Genomic DNA, 19,964 nt, shown 5'->3' with positions numbered 1-19,964 from the left:
GAATTGCTGGAGCCATGTCAGACTCCAAACCAGTTACAAGTGGTGTCCCACAAGACTCAGTCTTGGGACCTCTCTTGTTCGGTATATATTTTTCGGAGGTACAGGCCAACACAGAAGAACTGTGGCTGACCAAGTTCGCAGATGACTGCAAACTGGGCACCATAATCGACTCTCCAGCCGACACAAGCATCCTCCAAAAGGGCCTCAAAGAAACAGACAACTGGTGCCAGAGCCATGGCCTCAAGCTAAATGCCAAAAAGTGTATAGTCATCCCCTTTGGCAAAAACAAAGTGCCACAAATTACCACATAGGTGGTAATCCATTAAGTACAGAAGAAGTAATTAGGGACCTGGGGACCCAAGTTGATAGCAATCTCTCATTTGACAACCACGTGGCCAAAGTGGTTAGAAAAACATTTTATATAGCCCACCTAATCATGAAGGGATTCACATCTAGATCAGGGAGGTCATCATGCATCTTTACTCATCCCTCATCAGGCCCATAATTGAGTACAATGCCCCTTAGAGGTTGTACCTTTCCAAACACCTGCAGCAACTGGAAAGACCCCAAAAGTACCTCACCAAGAGGATCAAAGGGCTCAAACAGATGCCATATGCTGCCCGGTTAAAGAAACTCCAGCTCTACTCAGTGGCATACCGCCTGTTCAGAGGCGATCTGTGCCTGACATATAAAGCCATGTCCAACCCGGAATTAATGGACATGCTGCACCTCAGAAAATCCAAATCCCATCGAGCTACGCTCGAGACTTGAACCTCAGCACTGAAATAAATAGGACATGCTGGAGGGACAGATTCATAACCCAGAGGCTCCCTTCACTCTGGAATAAAATCCCAGTCCAGGTTAGGCAGAGTCCTCATTGACTCTCTTCAAGAGGAATCTTGATGAGTGGATGGGAGATCATAGGTTTACCCCGGGTATCACTTCTGTGTCACTGTTAGACAGAGGCACAGTATACTAACCTCGAAAAAGGGCATGGCAAAATAAATTTAAAATGGGTGGCGAAAGCCAAACACATTCTGGCTAGGCTTATAAATGCCCCAGGGCAGATAGCCTAGTATGAACCCATGAACCTATGAGACAGCACAAACTTTTCTTACAAATAAAATGGTGGTGCTATGAAATTTAAGTGACAAAAAATAGATTAGATTTCAATGTACTATTCAATGCCATATGGGTTTCTGGGCTAATTGGTGTCTAGTCTTAACACTCTTAAACCTCTCTGTTTTTGAAGCAATTTAGAGTGAAAGGGGTTAACGCAACCCAAACAATGGGGAAACAGTAACTTGTTTTAGAAACAGCATATCTAGAGATCATGTTAAATAGTATACAACTCTGTATTTAAAAATCACTGTATAATTTTATGGGAGTCATAAAATAAAAACAGTAAATAGATCAGTAATTTATGAGATTTTCAAACCTATCATCCTCTGAAAAGAATCATGCTTACCTTTTCTTGCAATGCTAGAGTTTGTTCCAAAACTGACATTTCATGGAGAACACGGCTATCGTGATCAGTTTCAAACAGGTACTGTGAAAAAAGAAGAAAAACAAAATAGGAAACGTTTACTATGCAGAATTATGGAACTTAAAAGGTCAGCTCTATAGTTATTAGCTTATGAACATTTATAACAATAATATAAACAGCTTTAGCAGATGAATACATTATAACAATACAGTTTCCGTAAGTGAAACCCACCTTCTCAAATCTCAGCATTCACTTTTGAAAGTGAAAAGACTTCCCAGAAAAAAAAAGTCAGTGGAACTATCCTCTTACTGAAACATAATTTCTGAGTTCATTATTAAAATGTATTTTATTATTGTTATTAATAACAAAAAAACATTATTTTATACACTACTGTGTCCATCCATCACTGGAGACTAAAACTTGGCAAGAGAAGTGACTCAGAAAAATATTTCCAGCAAAGTATACCACAGTCTTTTTTTCTATTTGTACAATAAGTCCCACATGGATGAGTATGGAATTTGAGACAGTGCAGAAAACTGGAATGAGATGAGAAGGAATGGAAGAAGTAGACAGAAAAAGAAGTTATGCACTTAGCATAATGTTCCATCAGTGTTGCCCTTTTTCATTCTTCCTCATCCTGTGGGTTTCAGATCCAACCTCAGATCCAACTCGGTCGCTTTCAAAAAGCTTAGGCTTTGAAGCTCAAGCTCCTCCTCTACCCATAATACATCATTCCCCCTGATTACCTCAGATCAACTTTGCTGTTACCATATTTCAGAAGTATACTGTTACTTACAAGAATGTACATAAATTCAGAAAAATACTAAAAGGAGTAGAGAAAGAACAGCAGCTTAACAAGGAACAGATTCTTATAAGCATATCCATCAGGTTATTCATTAGATGGACAGGGGAAATGAGGGAGGGAAGGTCCAGGAAGAATGAAAAAAGGACAACACAGATGTAACGTTATGGTAAGTACATAACTTCTTTATCTGATGTTGTCATTTTCATTCTTCCTCAACCTGTGGGACAGAGTCCCCAGCTACAATAACCCAGGGTGGCCTTCATGGAAGGATATTCTGGAGCACTGCAGAACCAATAGCAGCTCTGTTTATAGACACAATGTCTCATTTATAGTGTGAAATGAAGGTGTGAGAGTTTGACCATGAGGCAGCTGAACAATTATCATCTATCAAAACTTTTGCCCAAAAGGCCTGAGAAGTTGCCATTGATCTAGTAGACTGAGTCTTGATTTGTTGAGGTAAAGAAACACCTTTGGATTCATAAACAAATGAAATGCAGTCCCTTAACCATTTAGCTAAGGTGGTCTTGGCAACTGGTTCCCTCTTCTGACATCCGAAAAAGATATAAAAAGCTGATCAGATTTTCTGAAAGATTTAGTTCTGTCTAGATAAAAATGCAAGAATCTATGAACATCCAACAGATTAGACTATATTTCCCTTTGTTTTGGAAACTGGGAAAAAAGACTGGCAAGTTGATAGATTGGATAATGTTGTTCTCTGTCGCAGCTTTGGGAAGAAAGAATGGGTTGGTACATAATGCTACTCTATCCTTATGAAAAATTAAATAGGGATATTTGGAGGACAGAGCTTGCAAATCAGATACTCATCTTGCAGAAGTCATAGCAACTAGAAAAACGGTCTTCCACAATAGGAATTTCAAATCAATTTTGGCTGAAGGCTCAAAAGGAGGGTGAACTAGAGCCTGTAAAAATCATAGTTAAATCCCAAGGCAGTGTTGGATCTTCAACAGGAGGATGAAGAAGGAAAGTACCTCTAAGGAAGACCTTACACAATTCAGATGAGGCTAAAGATGATGAATTTTCTCCAATATGGTAATTTCAAATGGCTGCCAAATGTACTTTTACAGTAGAGTGACTCACCCCTTATGAAAAATATGAGCAAGGAAATCCAGCACTGCCAGAATAGGAGCAGTAAAAGGATCTAACTGCTGCTGTTGAGCTCATACAGAAAATCTTTTATATTTGCTTTTGCAGATCCTCCTAGTAGATTTGTGGGAGGAGATCAGAATGTTTTAGAGTGGGGATGAAAGCCTAGCAAATCTAGCCATCATTGGATTTGGAAAAACCATGCGGTTAGTTTCAGGCCTGGGAGATTGGGGTGAATTTGCCATTATGGACAGGACAACAAATTTGGATATGGTTCGAGCATCCAAGGAGGGCAAATCAGATGTGACCAAAGGAAGGTGAAACAGATTTGTTGAGAGCAAAAAGGTGCAATGAGAATCACATTGCTTTTCAGCCTGGAAGCTTTCTGAAGAAATTTGAGGATCAAGGGCAGAGGTGGAAAGACACAGAGTAATCTGGGAGGCCAAGCATGGAACAAAGCATCTCTAGGTGACTGTCCCTGAGGGGGAATCAAGATGAAGAACCTGCTGCACTTGTTGTTGTGAAAGATGTGAAGAGATCGCAGCAAGGTTGACTCCATATGTGGAAGATCATGTTTGCCATTAACTAATTCAGAGACCTGTCATGAGTCATCTGTATGACTCTACTGAGCCTGTCAACCAGAATGCTGCACTCCCCTGGAATGTGCATTGAAATCAAAGTGGTTTGTAGAGATCGCCAACTGCCACAATCTCATTGCTTCTCGGTACCCCTTGTTTGTTGATGTTCCATACTACCGATATATTGTCCATTTGTATCGCAACTCTCCTTACAGGAAGAAAGCTGTGAAATGCCTGCAGCACTAAAAGGACCACCCTCATCTCCAGGATACTGATATGCAGGTTGATCTCCTGTCAAGTCCACGTGCCTTGGACTGTCCAACCTAGGAAGTCCACCCCACCCCACCTGGGATGCATCTGTGGTCAACACAGCATTTGTGGGGGGAGTGCAAAGAGTTTCCTTGAAGAACCTCTGAGGAGTGAAGCCACAAGAGGAGAGAATATTTAACAAACTCATAGTAGTTTGATTGGAAGGCTGACGGGGTATTGCTGTAATGACCACTTAACTGCTTAGGTCCTCTGCAGAATTCTGTTGGTAACAGAGTTATGGTGGCAGCCATGGAGCCCCAAGCACTGAGCCCTGAGTACTAGTTTTGCTGGAGGAACCAGAATTGCCAAAATCTGTCCGATATGCAGTCTTAGGCTCGAAATCCTGTTTGGAGTAAGGAAGGCCAAGGTTTTGGTTATATCCAAAAGAGCCCCTATGAAGTCTATGTTCTGAACTGGCTGTAGCTGAGACTTTTGCATGTTGATTGTTATGCCAAAGGTAGACACTAGCTGCAACAGATAGTCCCTAGCTCACATGAGTAGATGCCTGGTTGGGGGGGTTAGGAGCCAGTCATCTAGATAAGAAAATATGTGGAATCCTTGTAATCTGAGACGAGCTGCAGCTACTGCCATGCAAGAGAGTTTACACCTCGTCTACCTTCTCCTTAGAAGCCATAAACTACCTTTCCCACTTTACTATGCTACAGGGGGATTTAATCAAAGAACTCTGTAGCTCGGTCTCTGGGGGCTGTGTTGAGACCAAAGGGAAGCACTCTAAACTGAAAATGACTGGCTCCCAGCCTGAAGCATAGATACCTTCTGGATTGTCTGTCCATCTTGATGTGGTAGCATGCATCCTTCAGGTCTAATGAGCACATCCAGTCATCCATTTTAAAAAGACAGAATGGACTGGACTGTGACCATCCTGAACTTTGAGTTTTTCACTGACTTGTTTAGGGATGGTAGATACAAGATGGGCCTGAGGACCCCTGTCTTTTTTGGTACTAAAATAAATCTTGAGTAAATGCCTAATCTGAGTTGATCTGGAGGGACCTTCTGGATTACTTTTTTTTGGAGCAGCTTTGAGATCACCAACTCTGCTGCCTTTCTCTGACTAGGTGGAACATCTGGGAGAGAGCTTTTTGGTTTGGGGAGTTTTGAAAAAGGAATGGAGTATCCTCTGGATATGGTCATTTGCACCCATCAATCATTCATGATTGCTAGCCAAGCTTCTAGGTGCAAGGATAAGCACTCTCTGACTGCCTTTAGAGAAGAACAGTTGGGCAACCTTCCAGGAGCACTGAAAGGGTCTGTCCAAGAAGGAATCCTGAGACTCTTAGATTTTGCGGACCCCCTCTGCCACATGGGTGGCATCTACTATTGTAACTATTTCCCTCTCTACCTCTGGAGAAATATTCTTCCTGAGATTCCTGAAAAGGACCCTGAGATTTCTTCAATAAAAGTCCCTCACCCCCCCCCCACTGATTCCTGGAAAAGGATCTTGGGGGGGGGGGTAGAAAAACAAATTCTGATGGCAGACAGGGTCTTTCCATCTTCTCACTAGTGGACAGTATGTCTCTAACATTGGGCCCAAACAAAGATGATCCATCAAAAGGGGCATTGATGAAAGACACCTTGAAAGGTTCCACATGACTGTAGAGTGGCCAGTCTGGAGGAGAAGGACTTCATCTCCTCTTCAGACATGAACTCTGGGACCGAGCTGCAGAGTTCTTTGATTAAATCCCCCTGTAGCCTAGTAAAGTGGGAAAGGTAGTTTATGGCTCCTAAGGAGAAGGTAGACGAGGTGTAAACTCTCTTGTCAAATCTGTCCATGGCCCTAGACTCCCTGTTAGGGGGATGGACAGTGGAGCTTTCTTGGGCCAGCTCCTTCTTGGTGCCTGCCACAACAACCATTGCATCTACCGGAATTCCTTTAGTACAATGGGGTCAGTCAGAGGGAGCATTAAGGATTTTGTCAGCATGCCTGGGGATAGGTTCTACAGTGTCTGGGTCCTTCCATGCCCTACTTGATACCAGGTCAAGTGCATCAGCAAGGGGGACACCCTAGATGTAGCTGGGCCAGACATGAAAGCCTCCAAGAATGCTGTTTCCTTAGGGTTAGGGTTTTGAAAGACCATCCACTTCTTTGGTGCAAGATTTTCAAGATATCTCCGATCCTCAGGTGGAGATCTGGGGGACCCTTCTCCTTCCTCAAAATCAGTGTCGTCTGTTGCAGATTCTTTTGGGGAATCCAGGTGCCTCCTTCTGCACCTTCTCTTATGGAGAATCTCCTCAGTTGTGTGTTCTGGGGAGATGTTGGGAGAGAACTGGGGTTCCAAAGGTGGAAGTACTTGCAGGCTTTGCTGGGCCAGCTGTCCTGAGGGGGGCAGTGATCAGGTCTCAGACACAGTCTCCATGGGAGTAAGAAGTGGATCCAAAAGAGTGGGAACCGAGAATCTCCTGGGTATGCAGAGAACCCTCTCCACTACTCAAAAGCAAAAGGGGCCAGAGACAGTGAATACAGCCCTGTCAGAGCCAAAACTGCTGAGACAGAGAATCACCAAGCCCCACTAAGCCCTCCACTTCAAAAGGGAACTCAGGGCCAAGCTGTCAAATGCCAACGCTTCGAGGTGAAGCAATGGCTCTGAAAACTTTGGAGTCTAGGTCAACCCCTTGGAGCTGGCATCAAGACTTCAGCTCTGACAGCTGCTCTACCCTGCACAGTCGGGGCTGAGCAAGTCAAGGGAAGCTGCCGAAGTTCAAGAGGGAATCACTATCAGCTCCGTCAACTTGACTCTCGAGACATTCAGATCCAAGGTCTCCGAAGCAGGAGGTCAGATTGGACAAGGAGCTAAAGGTCTAAAAGATGACTGCCAGCCCACAGTCCCAGTAGGGGATGGGGCTGGTAAGACCCCCATCTGGTTCTGTGTCTGAAGCAACTGCCTCAACAATCTATCCACCTCTGATTCAGAAAGGTTGTGGGAGGACCTGACAGATGATGCTGTAGAGGGTGGCCTGGACGAAGTCTTAGGAGATCTCTCTTAATGGGAAGACCCTGTGGTAGGAGGAGGAGACCCCAAAGGCAGGGCAGCTCGGAGCTGATTGAGTGGAATTACTTGGAAATGAGGGTCTGGAATTAGGCTTCCAAAGAAGGGCAAAGAAGAGGAAGCAGACTTTTCTAGGGAATGTTTACTGCATTCCCAGTCTTGTTTACACTTCTTTGGTGGTGGTGGGGGGGTTGAGCCCCTGATGAAAAATAACTCACAGATGGTGACGAAGGAGGTAAAAGGCCCATCAAAATAATTTTTTTCCTGTCACCCAATGCTCTCTGGTAAAACCCCTAACAAGTGTGGCAGGAGGCTTCCAAGTGAGCAGGGCTGAGACAATATAAGCACTCCCTGTGGGCATCTGATAAGGGAATGTTGGGCACACAGGAAGTGTACTTTTTAAAACCTAACAGCTTCTCAGACATTCTACAAGAATAGGTAGAAAAGAAAGAAGAAAAAGGGAAAAACAATTCCTGCCAAAGATAATGCCAGCGGACGCTAAGTTAACAAAATAAGACTTTTTTTTTATAAGAAACAAAAGATAGGCGATAAGGAAAGGTAGCAGAAGAAAAAATTCTAGGAAAAGTTATTCAGCTTAGCTGAAAATCTCCAAAGGAGATCGAGTCAGGGGACTGGGATGCTTCTCCTAACAGCAGCAAATGAGATCTGAGGTATTATGAGTAGGGGAGGAGCTTGAGCTTTGGAGCCTAAGCTTTTTGAAAGCAGCCAAGTCAGATCAGAGGTCGGATCCAAAACCCACAGGTGGAGGAAGAATGAAAATGACAACATCAAATCAGAGGTTAAAGAAAAAGATGGATATGACAAAAAACAGCAACATCTCACATGAAGTTCAAATTTCAGGTAGGAAGCTTCTAACAGCATATCTAAAGCAAGGATTTTACTAAAGACAAAATGTTAGGTAACAGCTATGACTTTGTGATTTTTTTCTGTTTGATTATTCCATAATATGTAAGAAAAACATAAGTGCTGTGTTGTATATTAATATATGTTGGACAATGGCTCTTTGACTTAAGACAGCATCCATGTTTAACATATTTTTTATTTTATCTCTAACTTTAATACATTGCCGTCTCCAATGTTTTGAGACTCCCTATGCAGTTTTAATCCATTCAATTGCAGCTTCATAAAATTTACATTTGACTATTTTTTTCTACTTATTATACAGAACCATGTTAAAAGCTTACTCCTCGCGACTTTTAGAGTTAATTCATTGTTTTCTCACATGTGCTTAATAGTTTTACATTTTTTCCCCAGGAGTTTTGTATATACATGTATATGTTTTTAGTTTACTAGTGACTTTCATCATTTTGGCCAGCTGTGGGAGAGGAGTTAGAAAGATTCTCTCCACAGATGCTTATTGGCCATTGCAGGTTAGGGTAATTAATGTGATGGCAGAATCTCAGATTCTGAGACATGGTAAAGACATACAGAGAAGTAACACATGACTACCTTTCATGAGACTGCTCTCCCTACTACAGCTACTGCCAGACTCTAAGTCAGAAAGCTGTACTTACCATGATGCAGAAACTTTTAGGGTTAAGTACTCCACGTTGCAGTAAGCTTTTCTGAATCCTCAGCCATATTTTATTTAACATTATTTCATATTTACTTAAGGAACTGGTGGGTTTCTAAATTTTAAATTACACTTATTGTCTTTTGCTTTACAAATGTATTTCAAACTTGTTTTTCATACACTATTTTATGCCTTTATCTTCTATCATTTTATTAAATATTATTTCTAATTATACCTGATATAATCCACTACCAATCATTAGCAGATTGGAGTTCCACTGTGGTGACCCCTAACCGGGAAAAGCCGAAAGACAGAAACAAATCTTATATGAATATGCTACCTTTATACAATTCTTTTAACATTTTTTCTACCACTGTTTTAATATTTAGACCATCTTATATATTTATTTACCTACCTATATATAAATATAGTTAATGATTTAATCATGGAGTTTCATTGTTCTTTGTTAAATTATGATAGTTTCATTGCCTTTCTTGGTGCCATACTCTTCTTGCTTTCATGGTATTCATATTTGTAAACAGAAATAGCATTTCCTTAAAATATTTGAATATAATTCATACTCACTTTATCAAATTTAGGTTAATGGGGATCCAGAGCTCATTCTGGTAAGCAATGGTTATTTAACAATCCTTGAATGTCAGACAACTGTAGGACACATGGATATTGCACACATACCTATTGGTGGTTATCAATTTCTTCAGTTCACCTACCTGTGTTACTATGATGAGGATAGAAATTCAAAAGCTTGGCACAAAATGATATAGACCAGGGAGGATATATAAACTGGGCACAGAAGGCATCCCATCCTGGAAATGAGTTAGATAACCATGCACTGTGAAGTACCAACACTAACCACTGCATCACCATGCTTAGCATTTTAAGTGTTTATTTACAAGTATAAAATTTTCCTTAATCTGTACATTTCCAGGAAATATTACCTACCTATCTTTTTTACCATCCTGCAGCCTGAAGTTTGCTGCCTCCAAACTTTACTTCTACAATGGCTATATTGCAGTACATATTGCCGTTCCATTTTTCTTCAAATTCAGATTGAAAACTGGAATACAGTATCATAAATTCACATTAATGTGAAATACCTATTTTTCTAGGCAATATTTTCTATTGTTTCATTATCAGAAATTAACTATTACTTAATTCTAAACTTGCATATGTTCATTTATAACCATGACAGACTCTATTTGTAGCCTGATTAAGGGTACTATAATGAAGTGAACACAACTTTTTTAACTGTATTTTTTCTTTCTGTGCCTGCAGAACATTACTGGTGCTGAACTAATTTGGTCCCCTGTAAGTAGTATCCGCAGTTTAAGAGCTAGCCAGACAGATGTTATCCATGGAGGTGGTCTGTGCCCTCATCAGTATCTTGGCAATGAGGGCATTTCCAATGAGGCCCTAATCTAGCCTCTCTGACTGACATGAACATAAACATCACTGCAAGACATCCTAACCTCCTGAGGCTTGTGTGCATTTCCACCTACATGCTATGAGGACTAACATCACTAGCAATAGACTGTCAAGCCAACATTTCCAATTCTGGGCATTTTAGTAACAAGCAAGCCTCTGTTTGCATATACATCAGCTGGACAGTATCTCTTCCCCCGGAATAAGCAAGCTGACACCAGCCTCTCAACTCCCATCATTCTCTGATCAGCACTTCTACTGCCCAAGATAATATTCTAATTTGGTTCATCTGGGTTCCAGTCAGGGCTTTATCCATCTGCATCACAGAAGGAGACTGCAGTGAACACAGTCTTCATATATATTCATATAGATCCAGGACTTCTGTAGCCCTTATCTAAGCTTGGCAGCTGTCTGCACTGGTGGATTACAGGGATAAAGCCCTGAGTACAGCCAGCTTAGATAACATCATCACTGATGGGAAGTCCATGTCTATTGGTGAGCCATATATTCTGCCTGACTAAAACAATCTGACTAAATCTCTAGATCACTTGATCCCAAAAAGCCTGGCTGGCAGCTGTAGAAAAGTGCAAATAAAGTAGAAATTGCACCCATTGTTACTCCTTAAGAATTACGGAGTTTTATGAAGCAAATCTGCTTAAAGTGATTCTTCTGACCAGTTGATACTGCTCAGAAGAATCACTTTAAGCAGATTTGCTTCTCTGGGTTCAAAACCTAGGGGCCATCCAATTCTGAATATTTAAATCTGTATAGTAGGACAATTAAATAATTACAGTGTCCTGTCTTTTTATCTTTTGTTAGGAAGAGAAAGAGAAAATAAAAGAGTCATGGCATGACAGCAGATGCAGGACTGATAAATAATGGATGGATACTAATTTAACACTGGGTTTGTAAGTTTACTACTGCTCCTGCAAACAAAACTACATGCCATCAGAATCATCATTAAGCGAAGAAAGTGAACAATAGGACAAAATGTATGAAGAGGTTCCTAACAACCAATCCTACAGTGATGACTAGCAACCACTGTCTGACCTATGCAGAATTGGAAAAACTGTCAGGAAAGCTGACCATTTTTAAAACTGACCAAAATCATTAGGTTCTAGATAGATTGAATAACATTGAGAGGAACATAATGATATTATTACTCAGCAGACCCGATGTAATCTGTAATGGTATCAAGTTAATGAATTATACTTAAAGAACAACAAAAGAGGTATCCAAGAGAGTGGCTGAAATCAGCTGCACAACATAAAACAATGTTTAATGCTATCATGCATGCTTCTTGCTTAGGTCTTCAGAGGCCTTCTTAAATGAGTGGCTTTCTTCTTGTGTTCTAGTACATCAGTTTGAAATCTATACCAGGAAGCTTCAGTGAAGAAAATACAACTTATGATATTCATGCAGGAGCGAGCCCTCGCACATGTGTGTGCACAGACACACAAACACACAGCAATTTATACATTTTATAGGTTCATAGGTATGTACTAGGCTAATGGCCCTGGAGCCTTTACAAGCCTAGACCATAGGATTACCCAGGCATCGTGCCACCCGACCTTAGTTCCCAATGCCTCTGTTGAGTAGAGCCACTGGAGTGATCCCTGGGGTGAATTTTCTACTTCCCATCCACTCATCAAGATTTCTCTGGAAGAGGGCTAGTGAGGTGCTCTGTTTGACATGTATGAGAAGTCTGTTCCATAGCATGGGCAGTCTCTGGGTTATGAACCTGTCCCTCCAGCATGTTCTGTTGATTGTGATAATGAGGTTGAGGTCTCTGGAGCATGTGGTGTGGAGGGATTGGGATCTTTTTAGGTGTAGCATAACAGAGCTGGGTCAAACATGGCTTTGTAAGTCAAGTAGAGATCACCTCTAATTAGGTGATATGAGACAGAGAATAGTTGGAGTTTTTTGAGTCTGTCCATATAGGACAAATGTTTAAGGCTTAGGATACTCTTTGTGAAGTACTTTTGTGGCCTCTCCAGTTGTTGTAGGTGTCTAATGAGGTACATGCAAAATAGGGCTCTGTACTCGATGACTGGCCTAATGAGGGAAGAGTAGAGGAAGACAATGACTTCTTTCTTCCTGGATGCAAAACCCTTAGAAATGAGATGTGCCACATAGAAGGCCTTTCTGACCACAGTGCAATGTGCTGTTCAAAAGAAAGTTTGCTGTCAACCTGTGTTCCCAGATCTCTTATAACGCCTTCTGTATTCAGTGGACTACCATCAATGTGGTAATTCATGGGAAAAGGGTTTTTCCCAAAGGGGGATGATGACACATTTTTTGGCATTGAGCTTAAGGTCATGGTTCTGACACCAGTCACTGGTCTCAGTGAGGCCATTCTGTAGGATGTCAACATCACTTGGGGAGTTAATAATAGCTCACAACTTGCAATCATCTGTGAACTTTGTCAGCTAGAGTCCCTTCGTGTTGGCCTGGACTTCAAAGACGTACATACCAAATAGGAGAGGACCCAGGCCCGAACCCTGTGGGACTCCACTCATGACTGTTCAGCAGTCTGACTTGGAGTCAGCTACTTTCACACTGTGGGTTCTATCTGTGAGCCAGTTTGCAACCCACCTAGTGATATAGGGGTTGATGCCTAGCTTAGTGAGTTTTTCTATGATTCCTGGGTGGGGAATGGTAACAAATGCCTTGGCCAGATCAAGGTAATCTGTATGAACCACCTTGCCTTCATCCACAGCTCTGGTGACTGACTCAAAGAAGTCAACCAAGTTGAGCAGGCATAATCTACCCTTCACAAAACCAAATTGTGTGGGATCCAGAGTTTGGAGATTCCCTATATCCTTGTTTATTAGGTCCATGATGATGTGTTCCACAGCTTTGCATATCACACTCATCAGGCTAATGGAGCGATAGTTCCCAGGGACTGTAGTCGCTCCTCATTTGTGGAGAGGGATGACTGTAACAGTGCGCCATTCGGTAGGGATAAAGCCAGAGCTGACTGAACAGGGAACACAGGTGAGGTGCCAGTTCACTCTGTAGTTCATGTAGAACACAGCCAGAGATACTGGCAGGTCCCATAGAAGCTGCATTCTTGGCCTTGGACATGGCTGTTTTAACCTGTGCAGCTGTAATACTGGGTGCCTGGCAATCTACTGGTACTGTGATTGGTCCTTTGGGGGGGATAAAGTTGGCACTGAATCTGTCAGCCAGTATATTGGCAATATCTGTTGACTCTGTACAGAAGGTACCATTGTGCAGTAGCTCAGAGCAAATCTAGGTATTGCCGTGGAGATTCTTTACATAACTATAGAAGGCCTTGTGGTTGTCTTTGTTATCTGCTGCAATTCTGTTTTCATAGCTACCTTTAGAGGATTTGATGAGGGATCTCAACTTTTTGTTGAGGCTTATAAGGGAGTTTTTCCAGTCTTGAGACTTCACCTTATTCCGCATCAGTTTCTCCTTCTGCTGTAGAGTTTAAGGCAAGGGACCACCGGACTGGCTTCCTTTTTTTGGAGGACAGTGTCTTGGTTTTATTGGGTATGGCGAGATACATACATTTGTGTATGTGTTCGTACAGTGCATTGGTGTATGATTCGGCGGTCATGCAACTATTCTCCATTTGCATGGGTGCCGTGAAGTTAGCCACCTCTGTTTTTTTAGGAGCCCAAAGTTAGCTTTGGAGAAGTTTTTCATGGTGGTTATCTTTGCGGGGGTTTTGGGAGTGATTTGGAATTCCAAGGTGATTAGTTTGTGGTTGGATCTAACCACAGAGCAGTTGACTATTGGTGTAGAGCAACGGTCACCCATGTTAGTAATGACCAGGTCAAGGATGTTGCTACCTCTAGTAGGGGTAAGAATGAGCTGGTCTAGGGCATTGGGAATTAATGAATTCCAGGAAACATTGGGCAAGTTTATGGGTACATGAGTGGTTTCCCAGTTAATGGAGGGATAGTTGAAGTCACCCAGTATGCGAGAGTTAGGTTGGACCTTAATATTCTCCAGGGTGCTTAGGAATGTGGAGTGTGAGTTTTGGGACATGGTTGGGGACCTATAGCAGGTTACAACCTGAATCGCTATCTTACCCAATGTTAGCTGCACCTGAAGTATCTCTGATGCATTATGCTGAGCTACCAGTCTGGAGGTGTGCGCATCCTTTATGAATATGGAAACACCACCACCTTTGGAGCTTCAGTCCAAGTTCTGGGGCCGAAAGGTGTGGAATGAGTTATAGCCTGGTAATGCAGCGGTGCTTTCTGCTGCCTTGAACCAGGTCTCTGTTACAGCACAAATGTCAATGTTTTCCATTTTAAGGAGTGCTTCGAGTGAGTGCATTTTGAGAGTTAGACCTAGTGTTGAGCAGCATGACTCTCAGATTGCATTTGTTTGTAGCTGTTATGATGGTAATTTGGTCTTTGGAACACCGCCTAAAAAGGTACTATAGGGGTGGCAGGAGCCTTGGCCAATATCCAGAAGCCCAGGGGTGACAGATGCAGGCCATCTCTGGCAAAGCATCGAGGTCTGTCAATTATGTCATCCCAGGCAGACAGATACTGGATCCCCTTAGAATGATACCAGCAACTTAGCCAGTTGTTGAAATCAATCATTTTCTGCTTGTACTGTGGTATAATTCTGGGTGATGGCAGGATGCTGCTCAAGGCTGGGGTCATACCCGCCTAGGCTACATAATCCGAGAACTCCTCCATGTCTCTTTTCATGTAGTCTAGGGAGGTGTGTCTCAGGTCATTCATACCCACATGTACAATGACAGAGTCATATTTGTACCTGTTGTTGAAGGACCTGAGTGAGTTTGTTAAGTGACGGATCCTGGCACCTGACAGGCAGCTGACTGTTACTTTCTCCTTATTCAACCTAGTGAGTGGGACATCAGTGTGCCTTACTATCAAGTCACCTATGACTAGTGTGTTGGGCATGCTGTTTTGCCTTAGGGGCTTTGGATGTTTAGGAGAGTTATGTGTCTAGTAATTAGTGTTGTGGTGGTCGAGTGGATTTCTGCCTTGGAGGTCTCTGCTGTTTGGGTAGATTTTTAGTGATAGCCTCTGCGAAGTTGGGTGTGTGGTTTGTGGTTTTATGTGAAGGTAGTGCTGGTGTATGTTCTGGAGGACTATGTGTTCCATGTGGTGTGGTGCAAGTGCTGACTTTCTCCTCTTGACCAGCTATTCTGGTCTTCCCTGGAGAGTGTATGGCTTCCAATTTGGATATATAAGTGCATCTCTAGCAAGTCTGAGTGTTGGGAGGTAAGAGGAGAGGATTGTCGGTGTACATGAGGCAGTTGCTACATTGCCTCAGGATGCCCAAGTTCACCAGGTTAATAGGGGAAAGCACAGAGAACTGACCTTTAGACATGCTTAGAGAGTTGAGCATTAATAATAAGTACTGGAGCTGTTTCCTTTTAGAACATTTAGTGCTGGTAGCACTTTTGTGTGCTACAATAATTGCTACAAGAAGTCTGGTAAAGTGCTAAACTAATAAGCTAGTAAAAGTGCAGAAGAGGAGAGAAGTAGCAGATCTAAGGGAAAAATTGAAGAGCAGACTTTGGCACCACTCAGAAGCTTACAAACAGTCCTGGATACAGCAAATCTGTATCTGGACTAGACTAGTTATAAGAAAGGTGGGAAACAAGTGCAAACCCTGGCTTTTAAACAAGAAAGTTGAAAGAGATGGAAAAACTGCCCAAACGGACAATAAACTACAATTTCTGGGCCAGAGATCACTCCTCTTGTGGTAGACTGGCTACCTAGTGCTTACCACTTCCACTGATAAGCTAGAAGCCTTCCCTCCAACACAGAAAGGCTTGAGGGGCTCAGCAGCTTACAAACAGTCCTGGATACAGGAAATCTGTATCTGGACTAGACTAGTTACAGGAAAGGCAGGAAACAAGCTTAGATTTTTTTTTACAGTAAAACAGCACTAAAACCAATTCAAGTGAAGTGCAAGCTAGCACACTTGAGTGTGTAGGAATATTAAAGCAAATAGAGTTTAAATAAATGCAATTTATGCAAACTGTATTCTGAACTGAATTCAATTATTGTTTTATTCAACTCTGAACAGTTAAAAAGTGCCAAAAATATACTTATCAGCTGAGAAGCACACTCAGTCAGAACACAAGGAGATTCTAGCAAAGTTTTTTTTTTTTTTTTTTTTAATTATTATTATTATTTTTTTTTTATCTACAATCAATTTCTGGTTAGTAATCAGAAGAACTAAGTATCAGTTTTCTGACTAGATTAAAATTACCAATATGAATGCCTGTAGTCAGGAAACAGAGACTTCTGATGTCCCATCTGGCACTGAGCAGTATTTAGTCATTTTGAAGCACTCCTGTCTCCTCTTCCTGAACTATTTAATTATTAGTGTTCTACAACTTTTAAAGTTCAGGAAGAGGAGAAGGGAGTGCTTGAAAATGACTAGATACTACCTTTGATAAGCAGCACATGAAGTGCACTATCTAGTCATTTTGAATCACTCCCTTCTGCTCCTGAACTATTTTATTACTGTTCTACAACATATATGTGATAACGACTAGATTTGCCAGGCTTTCATCCCCACTATGAAACACTGTGATCTCCTCCCACACATCTTCTACTAGGAGGATCTATAAGAGCAAATGGAAAAGATTTTCTTTATGGGCTCGACAGCAGCAGTGGGGTGGGGATAGTACAATGCATGACTAGTTGTTCTTTCTACCCCAGTAGGAATGCTTTACATATTATTCCTAGAATCCTGAAAAAGTATTAATATTCATAGAAAAGCAACAATAAACTACCTTTTGTAATTCCTTTGAAACTCTCAACATTTGGATATCACGAGCTTTGTTGTGCAGGTCTTCTATCTGCATCTGCATTTTCTTACGTTCCCATTCCAGCTGTATAATCCCTTTTCGAAAATCTTTGCTTTCTACCATGCTGGCAATTTTCTGCTCCCCAAGAGACTGTAGTAGAAACAAAATAAGTTGTAATGAGGAGATTTAAATATGTACAGTCATACAAAATGCAGCTTCCCACTTCAACTGTTTTACTACACAGACCTTTTTTTCTCAGACCTTTCTTTATACAGTGTCTAAAATAACCATCCCATATGTAGACCTTATTTCATCCTATGGGCACAGTACAGTGGAACTCTCAAGCTCATTTTGTTTCACTTTTTTGCCCACATGCCCTGACAATCAGCATCTTCTTCTTAGGCATTGACCCATTTCTTCATTCATCATCAAAGGCAAGAGTTGATCAAGAGGAACTATCATTTAGACACCCATCAGGAATAGTTTGAGAGTTTTTCCCTTTTTCACCTTACCCTCTGACAGCCAGTGACAACCCCTGGGTGTGGCATGCAATGTACATCAGTGCCCAACCATTCCTCGCTTCCACAAGGAGTTGATATCAGTAGGACTGCCCAACCCACAGACAGCAGTCTGTAGTTGTTTCCCTGGTCTCCTTCAGGGAGAGCAACCCACATGAATGTATCCCCTCCATCACAGGGCAGGCATGCTCATCTTCCCTGCCTGTGCTGTCAAGTGATTGAGCCACTCAGGTCACCTGGACAGCAGTCAGGGCTTTATCCATCAGTTCAAGTAGCTGACAAGCTCTTGTATTATGTAATATAAATGCTAAGCTCTTGTAGTATGTAATATGAATTCCAAAATAACTAGATGACTGGATGGTACTTCTACAAACAACAATTACAAATCAAAGAAATCTGTATATATAGATATACATATGTAAACACACACATACACACACACACACACACACACACACACACATTTTTTCACTGAAGTGCAATAAATACACTCAAATATAATATATGTTTGTGTATAAACACACACACACTATATATATATATATATATATATATATATATGTGTGTGTGTGTTTCCCTTTCAAACCATTGAACGTTTAATACATCGAAGTTCAGATCATCGAGACCAGAACATTGAGTTTTAAAACATCGAAGGTTTGAAGGGGAAGAAAAAGGTAAGTGCAGGTGGGAGAATGTTTGTGTTTTTGCAGGGCATCAAGGTGCCCTGCATACTGTGTGTGTCTATGTGCCATCTGTGTGATGGCACTACAGATAGGGTACGGAAAATCTCCTGTTTAGCGCTTCTGCACATAGCGCTAAATGGGACATTTCCCTTTACTCCACTGTAGTGCGGTCTCGGAGTTGGAATATTAAAGTGGGGGGGTGGGGGGTGCAGGGGAGCAAAGCCCCCCTGCATACAATTGTTTGGTTACACTTGTAACCTTCGATGTTTCAAACTTCGATGGTCTGGTCTCGACAGGGGCGGCTCGTGGCATAGGGCTGCCGGACTGCAGCCCCCTCAAAAATAAAAAAGAAAGAAAAATGAGAAAGAAAAATGAAAAATAAAAAAATTATTTTTTGAAATTCGCGGACTGAGCTCCATGCGATAGACCAAGTCCGACTACTGTGGTTCCCATGCTCAAGGCAGTCCGCCCGTCCCCATAGGGGACACAGGAGGCGTCTGTGCACTTTTACAGTGCACAGACTGCCAGGATTATGGGTCAGCCGGACTGCAAGAGCAGCAGCAGGGACAGGGGACAGAGCATTAGGGATCTCGTCGGGAAGGAGCATTAGGATCTCGTCGGGCAGGAGCATTAGGATCTCGGGTCTTTCAGTATTGCTGGAAGGACGTACGTGAGCTGGAAGAATGCAGGTAAGGTGCCTCGAAATTTATAATGTTTAATTGTATGGAGTTTGTGCTTTTACTTTACAATGTTTATTTGTGTATGGTGCTTGTGCTTTACTGGAGTTTGTGTATGGTGCTTATGCTTTACTGGTGTGTGTGTGTGTGTGTGTGTGTGTGTGTGTGTGTGTGTGTGTGTGTGTGTGTGTGTGTGTGTGTGTGTGTGTGTGTGTGTGTGTGTGTGTGTGTGAAAATGCCCAGGTGCTTATGGTGGTGTGGTAGGGAATACCTCAGGCTTGAACCCTGTACCCTGTATGCAGGTGTTAAAGACTTGAGTTCCCTACCCACCACCATTTGTAAAAAAAATTGCAGAATTTTGCCTCATATTCGATCTGATCTGTTCCTCATAATATCTGTTTTTTGTAAATGTTGCAATGCTTGATATTTGATGGTGTAGTAGTAGCATTGTTGCCTCCCAGCTGCATGTTCTTGGGTTTGATTCTTGGCTGGGGTTCCTTCTTTGTGGGGTCTATATCTTCTCCCTGTGTTTGTGTGGGTTTGCTTTTGTGTCCTCCCATGTTACAAAGACATGTCTGCATTATTCTTACTGGGCCTCTACTGAAAATTGTTTATTTGTTCCAAGTCAGACTGTCCTGATTAAAAATTGTTAAATAAAATTGACAGGCATTTGAATTTCAGACTTAAGGGTTTCTGAATGTTTAATTCCTTGCATTTGATGGTGCAGTGGTAGTATTGTTGCCTCCACAGCTATAGGTTTTCTGGTTTGATTCTTGGTTGGGGTGGCTTCTGTGTGGAGTCTGCATCTCCTCCATGTGTTTGTGTGGATTTGCTCTGGTGCCCTGCCATTTTACAAAGACGTGTCTGCAGTTTTAATCCCTGCTGAAAATTGGTTTTGTTCTGTCCGCAGTAAAATTGACAGGCATTTGAATTTCAGACTTCAGGTTTCTGAATGTTTAATTCCTTGCATAATTGATGGTGCGGTGGTAGTATTGTTGCCTCACAGCTATAGGTTTTCTGGTTTGATTCTTGGTTGGGGTG

At 41.9% G+C, this 19,964-nt stretch overlaps 1 protein-coding gene across 1 annotated transcript in view; it reads right to left on the bottom strand.

Moving 5' to 3' along the window:
• CFAP43 (cilia and flagella associated protein 43) overlaps positions 1-19,964 on the bottom strand; it is a 3,581,735-nt gene that overhangs the window by 244,026 nt on the left and 3,317,745 nt on the right. Inside the window, exon 36 of the mRNA XM_044055952.1 lies at positions 1,469-1,549. Coding sequence (XP_043911887.1) covers positions 1,469-1,549 — 81 coding nt within the window. The remainder of the gene's footprint in view (positions 1-1,468; positions 1,550-19,964) is intronic.

Source organism: Protopterus annectens, chromosome 14.part0 (genome assembly GCF_019279795.1).
Source record: "Protopterus annectens isolate FY-2018-M chromosome 14.part0, PAN1.0, whole genome shotgun sequence".
NCBI lineage: Eukaryota > Metazoa > Chordata > Ceratodontiformes > Protopteridae > Protopterus > Protopterus annectens.
Note: the sequence above shows the minus strand (reverse complement) of the source record. Positions and strands in the feature narration are given on the sequence as shown.